General features: G+C 45.0%; 1 protein-coding gene across 2 annotated transcripts in view; it reads left to right on the top strand.

Annotated features, from left to right (window-relative positions):
- The window catches only part of MAP2K4 (mitogen-activated protein kinase kinase 4), a 66,217-nt gene that overhangs the window by 14,694 nt on the left and 28,781 nt on the right, over positions 1–22,742 (top strand). The window contains exons 2-3 of one of the 2 annotated variants that reach the window (XM_058852112.1): positions 11,063–11,165; positions 21,725–21,820. In XM_058852112.1, coding sequence (XP_058708095.1) covers positions 11,063–11,165; positions 21,725–21,820 — 199 coding nt within the window. The remainder of the gene's footprint in view (positions 1–11,062; positions 11,166–21,724; positions 21,821–22,742) is intronic. The other variant, XM_058852113.1, reaches the window with a different exon arrangement.

Below are 22,742 nucleotides of genomic sequence, written 5' to 3' on the forward strand. Positions count from 1 at the left end.
CCTATGCTCTGTTAGTTTAAAACCTGTGCAGGTAAAGATGAGACTCCTTGTCAGGAAGTTCAGTCTAATATAAGGTAATGGGAGTGGGCCTTGTCCATCCTGATGGGTGGGTCTGGGGGGAGCCTTTGATGAGCTGGGTGGGCTGGATCTGGGACCTTCCTCTGGGTAGAGCCATGGCTGGAGCAGCTGCCTGTGCTGCAGGATGTGTCAGCCCAGAGAGCTGCTGAGAGCTTGTTTACCCTTTAGATTTTAACCAGGCAGATTAAGAAGTGAGCTAACAGGAAAGCACTTAAGAAGATTCTTTTGATAGAACAAACCCCATTTGTTCCTGGCAAAAGTGGTTTGCAGCAAAGAAAAATTTTGATGTTGAGTATTTTCCATTAAAATACTGTTAACTGCTAAATAGTGACAGTGTGTTTGCTTTAATTACCCCCAGAGTGTATTTTAATTGTAGTTTTCTCTTTAAACCATTTGTTAAAGTGCTGGAAGTGTATCTGCTGACTTTGTGCATGTTCCATGCAAATGTCACATGTATTTTGAAGGAAAGGATGACAATAGCATGACTGCATTTATCCATTTAGCTTTCCCTTTCATAGGCAATTTCTGTAGGTTGTACTTACCAGCAATTAATGAGAATGACAGGAGCTATTTGGTGTTAATTTATTTTTTCAAGTACTCAGTGATTGTTGATGATGAAGCTGGTGGCACTTAAAGAGTGCAGGAGGGGTCTGGCCTGGATCTGGCACAGGCTGGCACATACCTGTGGTCCTTTCCTGTTAAGTGATGGTTTCTGCTGTGCCTCCACTTCTTTTCCTCCAGAAGAACACCTTTGATTTGAAGGTGGAGGTTATTTTGTGATGAGAAGGAAAAGGCAGTTGCTGTTCTCCGTGCTGGAAGATCAAAGGTTTTTACTGGAAAGAGATGCTTTGCAGATCCTCTCCTTGTTGTAAATGAAAGGAATGTAACACAGGTGTCTGAATTTCTCTTGTAAGCCATTGAGAAGTGGCAGGATTTAATCCCCAGTGCTCTACAGCCCTTTCATGGGAAATCAGCAGCAAGTCTCAGTTCAGGCTGGCAGATTTGCCTTAGTGAATAATTCTGCAAAACTGTGCTGTCAGGTGAGGCACGAGGTGTGTTGATGTTCTGCTAACCTAGATTTGGGAGACCCTGACAGTAAGCAGTCAGGGTATTAATAAATGGTGAAATGAGGGGGAAAATATCCAGTGGAACTGATTTTCTGCTGGCCTAAAGTGAGCAGCTTTTAGCTTGCAGGTTTTGCTGTGTGCTGGGATGCAGCTCTGTGGAGCAGCAGGATGCAGTTCTGAACTTCCCTGGCTGAGGTCCCCTGTCCCATGGCATTCCTTGCCCAGGCAGCAGCCCAAGCCATTCTCAGTTTCTGTGTGTTGGGTTCCTGTCTGTGCCCAGCTCTGCCTTGTCTGTAGGAAGGGCTGTTCCCAGGGGTAGTTCCTTCCCATTTATGTTTTGCTGACAAGTCCATATTAAACAAATGAAAGGGTCAGGGGCTCTTCTCTTTTTTTCTGTTTCTATTGGGGTTGCAAAACTCAAAACTGAAATTTATTTCCCAGACTTTGATGTGAAGATCCCTTCACACTGTAATTTTATTAGAGCAAGACCCCAGTCCTATGGTCAGGGCCTGTTAATAGTGCTGTGAGATAAATACAAAGTATTAAAAAGCACTCTTTTTTTCAGTTGTAAAAACTGTTGCAATAAAAAGGCAGCAGAAGTTCCTGTGCTGTGGAAATAAAGGATTTGTGTCTCCTTTGGGGGAGCAGAGCCCTTTGAGCTGAGTGGCGGAAGGAGACCAGAGCTCTCTACAGAAATTTCACCTCCCAACTGTGATCCATGTGCTGGAGCCAAGCTCTGCAGAGGCTTGGGTTTGTCCTGTCCGGGAACACTGGGGTTTTACTCATCTGGAACCACACAAAAAAGGAAAACCACAAAACCCTCAGCTTCCTGCTCTGCAGGTAACATGATTGCAATTCCTCATTTCTCTACTTTCACTTTCTGCAGTGTGTTTCCTTGCATTAGGAATGGCTATATTAAGGTCTTTATTTAAAATATTTTTAGCTTTTTAGATCTGTTCTCTCTTCACTGACAGGATGCAAGGTCTTTGTCTAGAGTTGCATCAGCTGATGTTCCAAAGCCAGTCTGTTGTTCATTGCTACAGAAGTGTCTTGCTGCAGATCCCTTGGCTGTTGGTTTGGAGTCAGAGTTGTTGTGTCCATCTGTGCAGCTCTTCCTTCAGGATGAGTTTTTAATTGTTGTCACACTTCTGTATTATCTTTGCTCATAAGGAAGTGAGAAATTCTGCCACATAAGTAAATATCCACAACGCTGTTGAGAGCAGCCAGCTGTTGGAGGCACCTCCAGCAATCTGCCAGGCTCCTGAAGGCAGCAGCCCTGTGCCCAAATCCCTGGTTGATTCCAGCCTTCAGTGCAGCTGTGCAAGGGATTTGGTACCTGCTGCCTTCATTCCATCCAGCACAGCAGCAGAGCAGCAGCTCGTTCCTGCCATTGTGTGTGTTTTGTCACTTGAATGACAACGTTGGGCAGGAGTGCCATCACCTTGTGTCTTTCTGAAGAGGGTTTGATGCTGCCAAGCTATTAAAGCTGCAAACTCTGTTGGAAACATCAGTCATTAGACAATCCCTGACATGTCTCAGCAGTGGGAATCAGGGCTTCCTTCCTGTGCTTGTCCTGCTACAGGGTATTGCTAATTCGTACTGAATGCTTTACAAGGCAGTACAAAGCTGGAATTTTTATGAGTACACAAGATTTTTATTATTTTTTTGTGGTAAGGAAAGCATAGCTCAAAAGCTGGTGTTCACAGAGCCATGGTGTGATGTCTAACAAAGCCTCTGAGTGTTAAGTTATTTTGGTGTTGAGAAATAACTGGCCTGTGGGTGTTTCTGCTGGATTTCAGCATGAGGAAAGGTTTGAAGAAAGTAATGAAAGTGAACCAAAGTTCATTTAAGTATTCTTTTTATATTTTTTTCCTTTTTTTTTTTTTTTTATCTCTTGCTGTGTGAATTTTCCTCCATTTTCCCCTCTCCAGTTCCCTGGAAAGCAGAGTAATTCAAGTGCTGGGAGATGAGCTGTGACATGGCAGCAGGGCACTCCTGGCCATAGTGGTGTGCTGGGTTGTGCACATCCCTTGTGGCATCGAGGATCTGCTCTCCTGCAGGCAGGGAGTGGATCCAGTGGGAACACCCAGACCTGTTGTGTGGTCATGGGGAGATCTGTGCTGCTGCTGCACTGGACAGAGTGATGGAAATTCAGCAAACTCAGGTTGTGTCTCAAATGCAAGTGTCAGGGCAGGTCCTGTGTGACAAGGGGAGAGTGGGTGGTGGCACAGGTGACAGATTGTCTCTTCTGCCAGCCTGTACAAAGCTGAGCTGCTGTGTTGGGTTTGTGTCATTCAACTTGACTTGGAGTCTGAGGGCTTCAGTCAAGTGTTGGGTTGAGTTGGGTGAGCTCTTGCCAGCCTGGCATGATGGGTCTGGCATTCACAAGGCAATGAGAGGATGGGATCTGACTGGGGAAGTTAAACCCAGGAACAGTCATTAAATACAGAGATACCATGGCTGACTGAGATGGCCTTGAGCTGGAAGTGGTTGGAGGATGAAAGAATATAATAAAGGATGATCAAGAAGGATGTTGTGGCTTTGGTTATCACTCTTTGCATTGATGTCTCAGTGCTGTGATGGAGGGCACTATAATGTGCTAGATGGACCACTGCAGCTGTTCTTATGCTCTTTTTATTTGGATCTAGCCCTTACCCCTGGAATTAGAGCATCGTTTTCTGAAATCCAGATTGGAGAAGTACAAAAATAGATCAGATAGATCTATCTACAGATACCACTTCTAAAGCTTACTACAAAATTTCCTTGGAATAGTGTCTAAAACTTGCCCAGCTGAGTGCTTTCAAAGACAACTAAAAGCTTTATATGCTCTGTAGACTTGCAAGTTAATTTCTTGCTTAAGCAACTTCACAGACCTCCATTAAAATTCAGCAGAACTAAGCAAAAATACCCATTGGGACCACATGTTCCAAGGTGTTCTTAAGATCCATATCAAAATCTTTCCTGGTGTAACAGTGCAGAAAGAACTTTGCAGCTGAGACCAGGTTTTCAGAAGGGCTCAGTTCCTCTCTAAAGCTCTGAAGATACTGATCAGATGTTTGGGACAACAGCACGTGTGAGCACTCAAAAGCAAGAGACCAGTTCATGTGTAGCAGATCCAAGCTTGAAAAATTGGCTTGGTGTATTTTTAGTTATGCACAGATGTCAGGCTGGTAGTATTTGGAAAAGAAACCCTTTATATTACAAAGTTTTGGATCCAGACATGAAGATCTGCAATGCTTGCATTGTGCAAAGGATTACCCAGCCCAGTGCTGGGGTCAGGGCATTATCCCTCCCCAGGAGAGTGTGAAGCCTGTTAAAACTCCACTCCAGTATGAGTCTCCTCACTATAATAAAGGTTGTTTCCAACATTTTATTTGTGCATGTTAGTGCAGCTTGATCATTTTCACATACATACTTTCTCAGCTTATTCTTTCTAGTTATTTAACTAGTTGGTGACAGGCAATATGTAACTATTCTTATTCCCCTGCCTCTGGAGGATTTCTTATTTTATGATTCTGTGACTGTAGAATTCAGTCTGGTGGCTGGGTCCACGGTGTTTATTGGAGCCAGTGGGATGCAGGCTGTGATTGATGTTGCCAGTTTGCTGGCCTAAGGCATTTAGAGGGATGATGGAAACATGCTTGTTTCTTTATCCAAAGAAACTTAAGTCCTTTCCATTGACCTTAAGCAAAGGCCTCAAGGCCAGATATTTTTTCCTTGCTTTTAATCAAGTACAGGCTCCTAAAATTAAAAAGAAAAATAATAAAATCAACCAAACCCCCTCCCCAGTCCTACTTCCTGTGGTATATTTTATAATTGTTGCCATGCTGTTTCATATTGAAAAAGTACCTGGCATGGCCCTTTGCATAATTTATTATTGTTGTTCACCAGAAGAGGCTCCAGGTGCTGCACAATAAATTTCCCAGGGCAGTGTCACCCTTTGTTTCTGACGCCTGCTGTGTGACAGGCTCAGCCCTGCAGGGTTATGCCGTGGCTGCCTCAGGCACAGGTTACAGGAATATTTTGGGTGAAGCAAAGTGCTGCTGTGAGAGCAGACACAGACTCCTGCTCTGGCAGCACTTCCCATGAGGCCAGTGGAGCCCTGCAGGTTCTCTCCAGCAGTGTTTCAGCAGGCTTGGCACTGGACTGTGACTGTGAGCCATGTGTTAAATGCTGTTCTCCAGCTGGAAATTGCCTGAACCCAGTTTGGGCTGGAAGCTGCTGTCTGACCCAAGGGCTGCACTCTCCCATGGGGGAGCTTCAACTCTATTATACAACTGGTGTTTCCATGCAGGGTAGCATCAAGGATAATATTAAAGGTTACCAGTGGGTTTTGGAGAGTCCAGAGACTTCATTCTTAGGTTTTGCTTTTGGGAGTTTCCAGTCTGAGGGAACTAATCTTAATCCGATTGCAATTTCTTGCCCTCTAAGATTAACCTACTTTACCAGGCCTGGCGGTGGAGGTATTTATAGATGCTGGAAGTGCTGTTGGATGTAGCCCAAAGTATCCTGCATTGCCAGTCACGGAGGTGGGTGTCTGCTGGTGCAGCTGTGAGCTGCCTCCCACCCCCAAATCATGCAGATGTCTCACTAAAATATTGTCTAGTATGTTTGTTTTGCTATGGAGTGCGTTCATGAAGGCAGTGGCCAGTAATCCTTCCTGAGTCCTGGGTGCTCTAGGCTTGGGTGTTTGTACTCCCTAGCTGGAAGCACACTTGGGGCTGTGGGTGAATTATGGCTAAATCCTCTTTCTAATGAAGTGACTCCTAAAAATGAGCATACTTAGCTTATTCCTGCAATGCAAAATCATCTTTTCAGATTTGAATGCTGACTCTTGGATTATACAAAATTGAAAGTTTCATTGAAGGGCTAAAAACGTCAGTAACAGACAGAGGCACTGAAAATATTTAAAGTGAATTTCCATAGTTGCAGCTCTTAAAACTAATAAGGCCTAAACTAAACCCTAGGCCTACTGCATGATACGCTGAGGTTCTTCAGGTTTTGTTTCAAAATCTGACTAGTTTTTTCTTGAAAAATAGTTTATCTTGAATGTAAGACTGGAAACCTACTTTACTCCCAAGTTAGTTGTGCTGGTGTTGGAGTGGATTCATGAGCAAGACTGGAAAGGAAGGAAATAAAAGTGCAACATGGTAGGTTGGAAGGGTCTGTGGGCAGGCAGAGCAGCAGGAATAAGCAGCTGGAAATCCTGTGAGCATTCAGGATGTCAGCAACTGCAGGGCTGCAGCTCTGAATGCAGGTAAATGTTCTTTGCTGTCTCTACATCAAAGCAGGCATTTTGTTAGCAGACAAGATACAACAGTTTGGTTATTTAAAGCTGTTGGAAGAGCAGAGATCTGTGTTGTTTTGTTGGGTTTTTTTCCTGTCTCACGCTAGAGTTTGCACTAGCTTTGCTTGGAATTACCTTGGAAGAAATCAGAACTGATAGTTCTCTATTAAGAAAATGACCTCAAGCATTCAGCTCTGTTTTCAAATGGAAGTAGATAATCCATTCTTCCCCATTTTCTCTGTCTTTTTTGTTGATGTGCTTTAATATTACAAGGGAGAGGTAGAAAGATTGCACGGTTCATTACAGACTATTGACTTTCCTTCCTGCTGTTTGCTGTCACAGCTTGTGTTTCTGTTGTTGTATGTCTTTTTTTCTTCTGGTTACAGTAAGGAAAGAGAGCGCAGATTTGATTCCTGGTGTATCATCACTCCACAAACAGAGAGTGACTTCAGCATCTGACCAGAGAGAATATTTACCTGTGCACTGTGACTCACTTGATCTCTGTGACATGTGCTCAGGCTGTGGCAGCAAGAGGCTGATCCTGCAGAGTTGAACCAAGTGGAAAACATTTTGACAGGGATCAGTTTGTACCCTTTCAAGATAGAAACCTTGGAAAAATCCATTAAACTACTGCTATTTTGAAAATCTTACTGCTTGAAAAGGGAGCATTTTGTTCTGTGTAACCTGAATGTGGTAAGCAGTGCCCTTGAGGAGCATGCAGGAATGGTGGTGAGGAAATTCTAGGAAGAACTTAGAATTGCTTTTTTCCAACAGAGGTGACTCAGAAGCTTGAAGAAAAGACCAGGGGTATCCTGTACCAGCCACAGTGTGTCCAGCAAGACCAGGAGAGTGACACTTCCTCTCTGCTGGGCATTGTTGAGGCAGCTTGAATCCCTCATGAGAAAACAAACTTTGAGGGGCTGGAGCTTGTCCAGGGAAGAGAACGGAGCTGGGGAAGGGTCTGGAGCTCCAGGAGCAGCTGAGGGTGCTGGGAAAGGGGCTCAGCCTGGAGAAGAGGAGGCACAGGGGGAACCTTCTGGCTTTGCACAACTCCCTGATGGGTTGTTGGGCTCTGCTCCCAGGGAACAGGGACAGCAGGAAAGGGAATGGCCTCAGGCTGGGCCAGGAGAGGTATATTTGGTATTAGGAAAAATTTCTTCAGCTGTCAAGCATTGGAAGGGGCTGCCCAGGGACGTGGTAGAGTCCCATCCCTGGAAGTGTAAAAATGTGTGGATGTGGGGCTTGAGGCCATGGTTTGATAATGAACAAGGTGGTGGTGCTGGAGGGTGATGGTTGGACTTGGAGATCTAAGAGGTCTTTTCAACCTTGATGATTTTGTGATTCTGTAAATAATAGATGTCCTATGTGAAGTAAAAATAGTAGTACACAGTCTAACTCTGGAGGAATACTTTTGGTCTGCATGTGACCTGCTAGACAGCTGTTTCTTGTTGTGTGAAGGCTGGTTGGCTGTGGTGGTGGTAAAGGGTTCTCACAGTGATGAGAACTTAACTGCAGAGCCAAGTGTCTGGATTAATTCTGGTGACTGATAGCAGCACATAAATAATTCTGTCCTTGGCCTAGCACCCATTCACCAGTGCAGCAAGGAGCACGGGATGCTGTGGGCCTGAATTTTTCAGGGGCTGTTGTGTAGGTGCTTTTCCCAGTTTCTTTTGGCTGTGATCTATGGAATGCCAAGGACTGTGTGTTTGGGGACATAAGGCAACATTCCTGGACCTCAGTTCCATGCACAGGCCTGGTGGTAGAATCACAGCATCCTTTTAAAAATTGTTTTGAGGACACCACCAGCACTACCACTTTAGTGCTGGGATAATTTGCAATAGAGATTGCTACCTTATGGGTAGATTAAATTATTTACAACCAGAAAGCTATTTTTGGCTGTCTTTTTTCTTCTTGGAGAGCAGTCTAATGTAGGATACAATCTTGTTTAGATTCCCTCAAAATATAAAGTAGTCCCTGCCACTTCTGCTCATCTGAAGTCCAGGCCATCCAGCTTTCAAATATGGTCTGGACTTGGTATAATGATAAACATGCAGCTGAACAAACCCAGTAGTCACAACTGGGAAGACCATCAATCAAGAAAGTTCATAATTTCAGGTCCGGTGTTAAGGATTATCCTAATTTGTGAAAAAGTTATCTATTGCAGAGTTTTGGTTTCTTCCAAGTCATTCTCTCTTCCATAATCTTTACTGTAAAAGTTCTCAGAGAAGTAGATGTTATAATGGTTGATGATTGGAATTATGTGTTAAATTAGCAGAACCTTTAAAAGACAATTTATATAGGGTGGCGATTTCTGCAGCACATTTTCGGGCAGTTTTGGTCACACAGCCTTGGTGGTGATGGGCATTAGTGAATTCCAGAAGCACCATAACCCCCACATCTCTTTGTTGTAGGGAGGCAGGGTGGTCTGTAATGAACCTGTGTGGAGCAAAATCACTGCAAAACTCCATCTGAAGAGGCTCTTTTGCCTTCAGTTAGAATGATGTGTCTGCAAGGAATAGAGACGTGGAGTCCAAAGTCTTTTTTAGGATGAAGCTCAAGGTTTGGACTCCACAGCTGAAGCTGTGGAGGCTGCTGAGGAGCACAGTTTGCTTTAGCTCCCCTCAGACTTCGCTTCATTTGAGTCTGTTGTTTCACTTACAGTGCTCTCCATGTGATCTGCGCTGGATGGAAATTCCTGGCATTTCTCAGGATGTTCGTTTTTCCCGGTCACATTCCGTGTTCATCAGCTGAGCAGAAACAAACCATCCTGTTTGCTTCCCAGGGGCAGCCTAAGCTTCTGTGTTTGTTTGATTTGTAGAAAATCCAGCTTCAGATGGTGGATTGACATAATTGAAACTATCCTTATAAACCTACTGTGGTAGAAATCAATAGATCAATATTTGACTGTGTTACAAAGCATTCTGTCCCTGAGTAAAAACAGGGGGAAACCTGGTGTACAAAGCTTACAAATAATAAGAATAGGAGAAGCTGTGAGGAGATTTTCTGATGAGGTTGTAGATAATAGTGTCAGTTTTAATCTTGGGCCACTTCAAGTCCCTTGTTCTCCTGAGCTGTATAAACATTGCTGTGACAAAATCTTACAACACAATTGACAGAGGGCTGGCGTTTCAGGCGTGTCAATAAAACAGACTCAAAGGATAATAGAAGAAATCCCTGGAGCCTGTGTGAGGGTGGATTTGTGCTGCCCTGACGGGAGCGGCGAGCGCGGGGCCATTCTCCACAGGTTCTGCCCAGCAGCACCACCCCTGTGCCTGTGCAGAGCTGGGGAGAGCCCACGAACAGGGCGAGCTTCCAGGGATAAGCCTCGCATCCTCCAGCCCCTTTGCAGTGGTGAACTCTGGTTTTGCCCTGTGTGAGGGGGGAGATGACCCCAGGGAAGCATTCAGAAGAGGTTGGTCAGGCGATGGCACGGTGGTGTGACAGGTTGTGCACTCACACAAGGCCCTCTGCTTCCTTATTGCTGCAGACCTGCCCTCAGCCGTGTGCTTTGCTCAAGGGACAAACACGAGGTACAAAATGCTCTGCATCTGTGCTGGCTGAGTGTCCTTAGTGTCAGCTTGAAATGGGCTGTTTCGGTGGGAGTGCTGAGGCACAGGCTGCCCAGAGAAGCTGTGGTTGTCTCATCGTTCAAAGTTAGGTTGGATAGGGATTTGTTGGGAGGTGTCCGTGCCCATGGAAGGGGTTGGAATGAGTTGATCTTTAAAGACCTTTCCAACCCAAAGACATCACTGAGGCAGTGGGAAGCTGGGGGGGGATTCAGTCATGGGCTTCTGGGAAGGTTGGGGGAGAACAGGCCTAATTTGGACTGTTTTGGTCTGGAGAAGTACAGGTTTCCTGTGGGCAAATGGGAACAAGACAGGGTCCTCTGCACCCCAGTGGGAGGGCTGGCGAGGGAAAACTGCCTTTGTAGTCGTGATCCTGCTGTTGCTTAAGCAGATCATCTCACCTTCAGTGGAAAATACAGAGCCAGTGACTGGTGCAGTGACCAAGACCCCTCCCACACTACTATTTATTTATTTTGTGTTTCCCACTGCCTCCTCAGTTAACTGCAGAGCATTCCCTTACCTGGTCACCCGTCAGACACCCTCTGCTTGGCAGCTAGCTTGGCAGACGGAGCCTGGTTATCTCCATTTGCTGCTAGCAAATGAGGGTCAGGAACCCCAGCAGTTCCCCTGTGCCTGGAGTGTCACATAAAAGCCATCCCAAGGTGCCCTTTCCCTCCTCAGTGCCATCCCCCCAGGTCTGGTGGTGTGCCTGGGCTGTGTGTGGCAGGTCGGGCCTCTGTGCCCTGTGGATGTATGTGGAGGATGCTCAGCCCTGGGGTTGGAGGTGCTGTGGTTGCTGGAGCCCTGGCAGGTGATCCAGGTGCTCCAGCCGTTCACAGGAGATGCTGTGGCTTTGGCCACTGCCTTGGAATGAGCTGGGAAGACCTTGGTATGAGAGCTGACTCTGTGCCACCATCCCCATGTCCTAACACAAGCTGTGATTTGCTAATGTTGTAAAATTTAAAATCCTTTTCTTACAATATGCCATTTTTTTCTGTTTATTTCCAGATGCTCTCAATATTTTGTGCTGACAAAAAGTTTACTTTATGTTCGTTGTCTCCCAGGTAAACGCAAAGCGCTGAAGTTAAATTTTGCAAATCCACCTTTCAAGTCCACAGCAAGATTTACTCTAAATACTTCTGGAGTTCCTTTCCAAAATCCACACATGTGAGTATAAAGCCAATGGCATAACTAGTGGAACAACTTTGAAATGAATTAGCCAACACCCAGTGTTAGTTAAATGCAATTTGATTAGTCCAGTTATTTGTAGGTTGTTTAAATCTCTCACTTTGAGTAATTTTTTTCCAGAATTAAAAAAGAAGGTTAAATTGGGATCTTCTTGGTTTGCACTGGAGCTAATGCTTTCCAGAATTGATTGAATTGAGTATTGTAGCTTGTAATGCTAGGTACACCTATAATTAATGTCTAGACTGATTCACTGTTGTTTTCCTATCTCTTTATTCAGCTTATTACTTTTTGTTAGAATTTCTTGTTTCTATGTTACTTGTGAAAGCCATAACTGTGATAGAATTGTTTTCAGCACTAAAACAAAGGTTGAGGATTATCATTTTTCAGCAACAGGGAGATGTTAGGGGAGTTATGCAGAGATAGGTCTCATTGAGTTTTCTAGCCAGTTTAGCCCCAGGATATCCCTGTCCAAAGTCTGAGAGCAAGTGTGGCACAGAGCTGTTCCTGACTCTAGTAAATACCAGGGTATATCAGCACCAAAAAGATCAGCTTTGTATCCTCAGATCCACCAATCTAGCTGGACAGTGCTGCTCTGCAGCTGGTCCCTGTGGCAGATGCAGCAAGCATGCAAAAGATGTCCCACATTTTTCTTCTCTAAGGTCTCAGGAGTTTTGTCAGTGTCAAGTCTCAGAAACTGCACCTACAGCCTCCCTGCTGCCTGAGCTCTCTGTCCCTGTCATAGGCTGCTCCTGCTTGGCTCTGCATGTCACTGCCTCTCTCCTGGAGCTCAGTGCCTTCTGCTTCCCCAGGACATAGCTGCTGAGCTCTGTTCTGGGAGCTTCTTTAAGCTGGGGATTTTTGAACAAACTTTTATAAAGTTAGGAACATGTTTCTGATGAGTTATTGATGGTAATAACAATATGGAGAAATTTTATAGAATAGTTTAGATGATTCTTAAAATCTTGAGTGACCTGTCCAGCAAGTCCTCCTCTTCTCTCTCCTCTCTGAAACAGAGTATTCTTATTGGTTATAGAGCTCACATTTAGGTATTCACTTTTTGTGTCTCATCCCATCATCAAACTCTTGTAAAGATTTTCTGCAGAGCCCCTTTTGGGGCTCTTTCATCTCTCTGACCTTGTTAGTGAATTAAATAAAGGATTTAGTCTCAGCTAATGACAACCCTAACCCTAACCGTCAGCCATCTATAGGGATTTGACTTTTCTGTGTTTATCTGTGTGGATTTCTGTCTTGGATTCACTGGAAGTCACAGTGGCTCATGTCTAGCACAGAAGAGCTTTTGTTCTTAGTCTATGGCATCTTAAGTTTCATGTTTGTGTGACTGTCAACACTGTCCAAGACAGGTGCTGCTCTTTCTTTGTGGCAGTTGCAGTTGTTGGCAGGGTTTGGTTAATGGTGTTACTAGGTCTGAGGGCTTGCAGGTGCTTGGGTTGGATATGATAGCTGTTCAGGTGCCAGAGCTGATGGTGATATGTCTGTGCTAAAGCTTTCTTAGGAGGCTGCAAACTCTAATGGCCATTTCTGTTTGAAAGAGATGGATGCTGTTAGCTTGGTTGTTTTCTCTGTGGTTTCTCTGAGGCTGTCTGAGCTTGGTTGCAGCAAATTGTCCTTGTGTCCTTTGTGTCCGTAGCAGATGCTGTTCCTCAAAAGCAGCGTTGATATCTTCTGATTGCACGCTTCTGTCAAGTGTTTGTCTCGCAGCTGATGTATCTCCGTCTCCTGCCTTCTTCCCTGAGATGCTGGAATGACTTTTTCCTCAGTAGGCTGGAAACCTTTTCTAGACTTTGGATTTGAACTGGATATTTCAGACCTCCTCACCCAGACGTGTTCCTGATGCAGAGTGTGTTTCTGTTCACCAAGCCACTTCTCAGCCTGGTGGAGCCAAGCAGCCTGGGTGTCCTCCTGAAATGAGCACTGGCTCCACACTGCTGGGGATTGTCCTGGACAGGCCCTGTTGGTCCAGATGGGTGGATCTGAAGATACAGAGAGGTTAATGTCTCACATGAAATTCGGGATTTTCGGTTTGGATCCACCAATCCAGGGGTGCTTCTGCCTGAGATGGTGTGTTGAGCAGCAGAAAGCAAGGCAGGGGTTAGGAAGGAAGGTCCATTCTGGTTCTGTGACTGTATGTGATGGAGGTGGTGTGCCTTGTTTGGTTCAGCTGGAACTGCTGCCACCAAATCTTCTCAAAGTGCCAAGAGATTTTCATCTAGGCGTGATATGTTTCCTACCTGTCTCTAGGGCTTCCAGCACAATTGTAAACATAATTTTACATGTGACCTGTACAGGATAAGGCAGAATAGAGCTTGAATTAGAGGCAGTAGTTGGGGAATATAGTTCATTCTTGAAAGGATGCAGTCTAGAGAAGGGGTAACAGTTTTACTGGTGGCTGATGCCTGGTCAGAGTCAGTGAGGCTGTGTGATTACCACATTGTGCAAGCTGGGGAGCAGTTGAGGCTGTGGAGACCTGCCAGGTTAGCCCAGGCTGACTTTGCTACTTAGACCAGATTAACAGCTGCTAACTTTGTTTTCCCTGCAGCAGACGTTGCAGAGGCTGGATGACACAAGCCATGGTTAGGGTGAGCTCTTCAAATTCCAACCCATTATACCAACTGGAAAGCATCCCACCTTTTACCTCATCTGTCCTGTGTCCAAGTAGGATTTAGGTCACAAACAAAATTAGATTACTCCGTTACCTATGTGGAAGCTTTACAGAGCTGCTTGCAGCTGGTTGCCTTTGCTAAAAGGAGATTCAGATCACACTAACGAGTGATGTGATGAGGTGTGACTCTGGCTGTGCATAGCAGGATTTCTGGCTGGGCTGTGCTGCCCATTACTCTTGAAACCAAGATGGAAACCATTTGGCTGTAGATGAGATTCTTGGTTTTCTGGAAAGCTTTTTATTCTTGTGCAGTCATACCTGGATGCTGATTTAGAGGATTTAGATCAACCTGCTAGGAAATGGACAAACACAGGAATGTTTTTTGGCATCTGGTTGACAGCATGCTGCTTCTTGAGTGTTCTGTCTGCTGGCTGGGAAATCTCTTGACTCTCAGAGTTGCCACCTCTTGAGAAGCTGATTACAAGAGCCTTGCAGATTCACTTGGACAGGTGACAAAGTGAACTAATCTTTCTTAATGTACAAACTTGATGTTTGAAGTATCTGGTGTCCAGCTGAACTCCACAGTCTCCCTATAGCTTGTGGATTTATTGGGACTTAAGCTTTCCAGAACTGCCCTGTGTGGAGCTTCTCCTTATGACACCTGGAAGAGTCACACACTTTTCAGAGAGCTGCCCCAAGAGTGTGTTGGATGTTCTACTGAACTGTCAGGGCTGGATTCTTCAAAAGCTGCTGGAGGTTCAGTCATACATCAGACTTTCCTGCTTCCTTTTTTTTTCTGTATAGTTTGGAGACTGTTTTTCCTGGAAAGGTTTTTTGTTTTTTTTTCTGGCTGTTCCAAAGCCTCTCTGAGGTGTCTGTTGCTCTTTTAATCTCCTCTTAGGCTTTCCCATACCCTTCTGGCATGTGGGGTCAGGCTCTGTAGCTGCATAGCCCGTAGCTAGTGGAGATGTTTAGGAAGTAACTTGAGAGAGTTCCTACCATTTTGGGAAAAAAACCCTAAAACCAAACCCCAAATAGGAATATCCTAAACTGGTATGTTCCCTACCACTGATGTGAGTTTTCCTGTAAATATTTCTCTGTCTCTTCCTCATATCTGTACTTGTCACCTCACATCTTTATTATTACTGATTTCTGTTACCTTTCTGCTGTGTGAACCTTCCTGTGGCAGGGAGTGCTGCCTGGAAGCCTTGGAGGCGGAATTCAGTCAAAGGTACCAAGAATATGAATTTTTTTGTGTGACTGAATCTGTCTCATTTCCTGAAAGTTGCAGAATCTGGATGTAATCACTTGTATTTTCAGGTCAGCACAAGTAAAATGCAACCTCCAAGGCCTCAGCAGAGACATCTCAGTGTTTGAGGCAGCCTGTGTTTACCAGGCTTTCACTTTTCATGTAAACATCACTGTAGGTTCATTGCTGCAACAATGTTTCTTCTGTAGTTTTTTTCAGTTTTTGCAAATTGATGAATTTTGCATTGTATTTAACCTTTCTCTTCCTTCCAAGAGTTTGCTAGTTCATTTGACCAGTGATCTTTTCATGACAGATTACGTGGTCTGTAACACACTTGAGTGTCTCTGGCTTGGACTAGATCACTGCTTTAGAGAAGGTGCTGCCAGAGTCATTGTGAGATTTATACTGAATGTGCTGATTTAAGATCTGTTTCTTTTAATTTTTATTTTTATTTTTTTTAACTTCCCAAGTTTTGGTATTTCTTAAGTGCAAATCCTCTCTGCAAAGGAGCTTTTTGCTGTCTCCAGCTTCCAAATTAAACAGACTCTAGCAGCTTCCACATCCCTTGGAGCTTCATTGCCCTGGTAGGATTGTTGTCTTCTTTCCGTAAGGGTTTGATATCCCAGCACCACTCTGCTTCTGACTTTAGGCCTTCTGTGTCTGTTACCAAAATTTGGACCTTGTGTATCTCCATTCAGCTAATTCACATGGATTTTTCAAGGGTGCTGAGCACCTGCCTTCCTGCCACATTGCAGGGACCTGGGCTCCTCAGAACTTCTGGAAACCAGTGAGCCATCCTTGGTGTCTAAATCAAATCCAAGCTGATGTTATGTGCTGACCTGACTCCCATGGGTTCCAAGTGCTTCACGGGTACTGAGTGAGAGATTGAGATTGAGATTGAGCTGTGCAATTATAAGTTGTTGCACAAATCTCTGCATTCCCCATCCTGTGGATGGGTAGCTGGAACATGTTGTCTTTTGGAAGAGGCAGAGGTTAGGCCAGAAGCTCGTGACAGAGAGTTCAGCAGGGATCTCTGATCTGTGATCCACAGGTAGCTCTGTGTTACCTGTCCCATCTGGGTGTGGTTGGGAGCTGCTGTCCTGGTTCTTATGCTCACAGCCACTCATTTGGGGGCAGAATTTGGGAATTTGGACCTTGCAGCCTTGGGGTCAAGATGCATAACAGGACCCCCACCCAGGGCTCAGGGTAGGCCTGTCCCCTCGATGGTGGGAAGAGCAGTGATGGATGAGAGGATGGTGATGGTGCCAAGTCACCTTCCAAGGCACGGAGACCTGGTCTGGCCTGCCCAGACAGGGACAGCAGCTGGATCCTGGGGCAAAAGAGGAGCTGTGGTGGCAGAGGTGTTGGGTCATCCAAGGTGGGAGAGGCTGGAGGCTTCTGTGCCTGTCCCTGGGGCCCTCATGGCAACACAGCCATCCTTGGCCACTGAGCTGGGACACAGATGTCTTACACACCAAGGCATGGACGTCCTGCAGTTCATAATTCAAGATGTGATGGCTGATGCTTGGGCTGCCTCCTCAGGGCTGTTTTCCATGGCATGTTGGGAAAAGAAGGTGGAATGGGGTAGTAGCAGAGCTGTGTTACCTGTAGAGATATTTTTAATAGTGTTGTCCTCACTTATCCAGGGACACTAAGATGGTGTCTGGGTTAAGTCAGTCAAGGGTAGTGGTTCTGAGTTGACTACTAGATATTTTTTCTACTGAGTTGAATGGTGTGGAGAGGGGTGAAGCATTCTGGGTCAGTGGGAATGAGAAAGGTAGAGCAATGAGCTGTAAATGTTCATTTTCAAACTGAACTTGACTACATTCAACATGAAAGCTCCATCAGTGTGGCCTGTTGGGACAGTGTCTGGATGGAAGAGCAAAGCTGGGGATGTCTCCCTTGGGCAGGAGTTTCCTCTAGACTTCCCTTCTCATGCCTGGCTTTTGGTGAGCTGTGTTGCCTCCCCTTCATCCAGTGACATGGCTCCGTGGGTGACCTGTGGTTGGCCAGGTCCTTCCCTGAGACACATATGAGGCACCATCCTTGACTCCATCCTTGCTCATGGCAAAAGCCCAGTGTTTGCAGCCTGTGCAGGACCAAGTTACTGCTTTTGGGGGGTACCTGTCATGCTCCAGAGCCTGAAGGAGAGCTGGGGGTGACCATTTTCCTTGCTTAGTCAGTTTGGTTCCAAAAGCACAGGTTTATAAAGCTGAATACAAGGTCAGAGCTTTGATAATACCTTGTGTAGTCTGCTGAGGAAGACAATTTAGGGAGGTCTGTCATCCTGGCCATGAAGAATTGGAATTTTCCTCATTCTGCTTGCTGTGCATGAGATGAGGGATGGTGCTGCCTTTCTTTGAAAGAAGCTACAGACAATTTGGTGTGGTTTAGCAATTTTGGGTTTATGTAATTCCTCTGGTTGTGTCCTGATGATTCTGAGGTAGCACTGGGTCTGGCAGGAGCAGAGCTGGCCCATCAGTGTGCAGTAGACCCCAGGAGCTCCTGCAGCCCTCCTCACACATCCAGGGGACACGTCTGCTCCTGGCACAGCTGCATAACTCACACCAAGATGTAACTGCTGCAGGGCTTGTTTCAAAGCAGGGAAAGTAAGTTGAAGAGTTCTGAGTTGGTATCAACTCTTGCCTTCATGCTGTTGTGTTACCAGAAGCAAAATTTTCTCCCTTTCTTTCCTTCCCTTTCTTTTGAGGTGCTGCATCCACCTGCAAGAACAGCTGTGTACATGCTCTAGGAAACCCAGCTGTAGGGCTTTCAAAGCCTCCAGGACACCAAAATACCTCAGTCTTCTCTGGAGGGCTCATGACAAAGTGGGAGACCACAGCTACATTTCTGTTGGATTTTCCATAAACAGCATCTGGATCTGTTGTATTCTTAGAGTATTTTAAGACTGGTGTGTTTGTCCCTTTACCATTTTATGTGGAAAATTCTGTAAGCTGTTCCAAAAACTCACATTTCATACTTTGTAGAGAAGGTGAGATGTGATGCCATCTCTGAGCATTCAAATGCTCTGATTGATTTTTCACCAGTAACTTTTTATGGTTAAGAGGTACAGGTGAGATCCAGAATTCCACTTGACAGTCAGGAGCTGCTAAAATTTCTCTCTTTCTCCCTTCTGCTGTGAGCAGTCCTTGGGATTTGAGCTTTGATCCCAAGCCACCTGTGTGTTTCCTGCATCCCAGAGTGTCCCAGGGATGCTGTGAGCTGAGTGCATTGCTGCTGTCCTGCCCAGGAGGGAACGCTGGGCATTGCTGTGCCTCAGCTCATCAGTTTGTAAGGCAGGCTCTGAAAACCCATCAGATGGAACTGATTGCCATTACATTTTTTTCCAGGGAGCAGGAGATGGTTTTGCTCATCTTGCTAAACCACCTGAGAGCATGGGGTGCCCTCTTAGCTTTCTGTAGTTCCATTCTTCTAGCCCCATGAATCTGCTTTCTGAGCTTGTTTTTTTTTCTTTTTTTGATCCAAAGCCAATGAGGCCATAGTTGTCCCATCCTCACATCCTGTATGTCTTGGGAACTGCTGTCCTGGCACATGAGTAGAGTCCTCAGGCTGAAGAGAGCACAGAATACCCATGTTCTCCTCTCTTCCTTGGGCAAGTGCGAGTTCCTATGTGGAACGTGCTGCTGTTTGGAGAGGAAAATGGGATGAAGCAGAATGTTCTGTGTAACATCTCTGAATACATGGGTATAAATATATTTGTGTGCACACGCAGGTTTGGTCTCTAGCCATTTTTTGGATAAATATCTTGTTCAATAATTATTTACAAGTAGCAAAGAAGATGGCTTATGCATTGGGCTGAGTTTAGTGCCTGTGTGTCTCTGCTGTGTTGAGCAGCTGGTGGAGCTGGGCTCTGACCCTGAGGGGCTGGCAGTGTCACTTTTAATCTGAGATGGTCAGGCATGGACCACCACAGTTTGTATCTGATTGGACTCCCAACTTTTTGACTCCAGATGGAAAATCACATTCCTGCAGGAAACTCCTGTAAATCAGCTCTTGGAATAAACGCTGCTCATTGCTACTGTGTACTTGGGATCCCACATTTCATCAGAGCAGGACAGGCACACCCTTTATCTCTTCAGACTTTTTTACCACCTCCTAGTAAAATGTCTTTTGTTTTCCCCTGGCTATGGAAAAGTGAGTCAAGTCTTCTACTTTGTGGGTTCAAACTGAAGGAATCAGTTATTGCTTTTATCTCCTGTACACATGGAGGAATGGAGAATGAAGAGAGAAGAGTCTTCAGATTCAGAGACTGCATTAACCCCACAGGTCTTTGTCGACATCTTCTGTCCTCATTCTTTGCACAAATGAGTGACTTACAGCATGTGCCATGGAGGATGAATGGACAGGATGCACACAGGAAAATCAGCCATTGAACAGAGTGGTCATGGGAAGTATCTTCTGGTGGACAGGATGGATGTGATGGAGGTGGGGTTGACCTGTGGGACTGAACTGGTTTTACTATTCTGCTTGTTTGGGGAACAGGCTTCTGAAAAGAACTTAAATTATCTGTGTTTGCAGTGTATTGTGTCTGTGAAAACTACAGACATCCTTGGTGTCAGGTGGATGTTCTTGCCTCGTGCCACAAACACCTTTCCATTTTGGGAAGCTTCAGTAAAGAGGGAGCAAATCATAAAATCATAGCATAAACTGAGTTGGAAAGGACCCACAAGGATCATTGAGTCTCCTGGCCCTGTACCCTGCAAAACTCCTGCCCTCTGCTTGTGAGTGTTGTCCAAAGTTTCTTGAGCTCTGGTGGCCTTGGGGCTGTGACCATTCCCAGGGGAGCCTGGGCAGTGCCCCACCACCCTCTGGGAGAAGAACTTTTTCGTGCTTTCCAACCTAAATCTAAATGGCCAAGCCAGCCTCCAATGGATTATGGCAATGCTGAACAGTCTTCATTGTTGAGCCTATTTTAATTCCTTCCTTCCTAAGATAAGCTTGGAATGATTTTTTGGTGAGCAAAAAGGCATATGTGGTGCCTTTGCAGACACAAGTGTGGATCAGCTGGAAGTGATTGTTCCTGATGTTTCTTGCTCCAGCAGTGTGAAGGTGGTTGTCCTCTCTGAGGAGCTTTGCTATAACCAGCTTGTGTTCTTTTCTCTCTGATATTCTAGGTGGGTATTTCACACCAGTAGAAAAGGGGAAAGGTGGTTGTCTAGGAGCATTGGTTTAGCTCCTTAGAGCACCCTTAGTTTTTGTTAGCATCCTGGCAGAGCTTACAGCAAACCAGCTCTTGGCTCTGAAGGGTCAGTGAAAGCACCGTGCCCCAGCAGCCATCATGGAGGAGCCCAGCATGGAAAATCTCACCACACTACTGGAGCCTGGGAATCTTCACCTGATCTGCTCAAATCTTTTGTCTTAGAGAAGGGACTTTTTAAATAAAAGTCAAATTTGGTCTACTTGGTCTTGTTATGATCTCTTTTGGTCCTCACACTGAAGTAGCAGCATCTCTGAATAAGCAGTCTCTGTCTTGCAGTCAGGTGCTTTCTGTGTCTCCCATCTGTTCTTGTCTGCCACAGAAAGAAATACATGACCAGGTGCATTCTTGGCAGTGAATTTCAGGTTGTTTCAGGCTGTGATGCAGCCCAAAGTTTGCAGGATATTTTTCGGTTGTATTTTTTTTAAATCCCAAAAGAGAATTTGGACTTTTCCAGACTTGGGTTGTAATTTTTCGTCCTACAGAGGTTTAAATTAGAAAAAACACTGCTTTAGAGTGTTTGAAATGAAACCATTTCTTATAGTTGAATCAGCAGTTCTCATTACCTGCCCCTCTCAGGTGGTTCCCAGAAGGAGCTGATCAGAGCCCCTGGTTCCTTTGCTGGCCGTGTGTCCATGGCTGCAGTGGTCAGGGGTGCAAGGATCTAGGGCTTGTTCTCCACACAGTGCTTGGCAGAAGCCCTCCTCACACAAGCTCCTCCAAGTGCTCTGAGATGACAGGTCCTCATGTTGAGAAAGCTTTGTAGAGCTGGACAGCTTGAAGGATCTGAGATCCAGAATACAATTTTTTTCCTAGGGAAGTCTCCTAGTGCAGAGTGGTGATTAACTCTTGTCAGTTGTAGGGCACTGGAGGGAATAAGGATGTAGTTGTTCAATTCATTCAGACTTATTTGGGAGAGGGGATCTGATGAAGGGCAAGCCCACCTGGGAGAGACCACCAGTCCTAGATTGGTGGATTCAGGATGGAAGCTCGATTTTTTTATATATATATATATATATTTTAAGGGAAAAAATGTTATTAGTAAGATCTGCCTTAGCACAAGAAAAGCAGAGCAGGGATGGTCAGTGTGCCTCGAGGGAAGTAGCATGTCAATAACATATAGGTATTTATAAGGCTAATAAGTTAATAATGCATGTTTCTAATTGTAGTGGTAATGCAGTTGGAAATAATAATTCTCATTACTGTAAGAAAACAAATTGTTTATGTTGACTTAATGTGTAAAAATGAGTTAAAATCATTGAGTGCTGCTTTGCCCCCAAGGAGGGGAGGTTGCTTAGGTGGAAATTGGAAGAAAAAGGTGTGGCTGTGATTTGTGCCGCTGAGTGCTCAGTGGGCAGTGTGACTAGCTGAGTATTGTGTTGTACGTTATTGTGTCATGTGATAACAGCACCATGTTTTCCTGTCATTTCCACAACCTTTCCTGCCTGAAGTGACACACAAGCAACCCTGGGTAGTAATCACATTGTCCCGTTCAGTTTCAAAAGGAGAGAAGCGGACCTCATCCAGAAACTTTCCAGCAGGCTACAGTAAGCTTTCCTGTCTGTTAGCCATTGTCAAATCTTCTCCATCCTGCAAAAATGGCATCTCTTAAAGTAATGAAATTGTCTCAGAAATAGTGTCATTCCATTGGGTGATTGCTGTGTAATAATGATTTTGAAAACTATTTATGGTCTGTATTGAGATTATTTTGTTGATTATTATGGCTGTGCTCGTGTCTGTGTTTGCTGTTCTCTCTTAGGGAGCTGCCAGTGACCCAGGAGAAGGAATAAAAAGAACCAGCATTCTCAGAAGGGTTGTTTAAATTAATTACCTCAGAGTTTTCCAGTATTATCCTGAAGTTCTTGAATCCAGTTTAAACTTTGATATCCCAGCAATGGTGGGTTCAGTGAATGTGCTGCAGTCTGGCTCATGGCTGAGTCAAAATGAGTTTGACATCACTCTGCTCAGTTAAATTCAGCTCAGTCTTCACCACAATGGGTGGACAGGTTTCCTCCATGTAAGGGCAGGGTTAATTAAAATCCATTGTAACTCAGTATTTTACCAGGGGAGCTTAATACAAAATATTGATATTTTAAAAGCCTCAGCCAAGCCCTATTGAAGCCAGGGAGACTCATAGCAGCCTTCAGCACATGCTGGGCTGAGACATGTGGACTGTGAAGGGGCTGTGCCATCTCCCACTTTTTGTTATTATCTTTATTTTAACATTCTGGAGGAGCCTAAAAAGCCAGAGCAGTGCTAGGGAGAATTTCAGCCTCTTGGTCACAAGGAAAGGGAGCAAATGTGCTTTGCTTTAGTCTGGGTAGGTCACAGGTGCAAAACTATTTCCTTCCTTTGCCACATTTTCTCTATCTCTTCTTCATGTCTAGGAATCTGTTCCTGAATATAATGAAGGCTCAGGACAGCTTATATGGATCAGAGCAAACCCAAATTAGTTCTGCCCCTCTTGCA

The sequence above is a fragment of the Poecile atricapillus genome, chromosome 17 (assembly GCF_030490865.1).
Source record: "Poecile atricapillus isolate bPoeAtr1 chromosome 17, bPoeAtr1.hap1, whole genome shotgun sequence".
In the NCBI taxonomy this organism is placed as follows: domain Eukaryota; kingdom Metazoa; phylum Chordata; class Aves; order Passeriformes; family Paridae; genus Poecile; species Poecile atricapillus.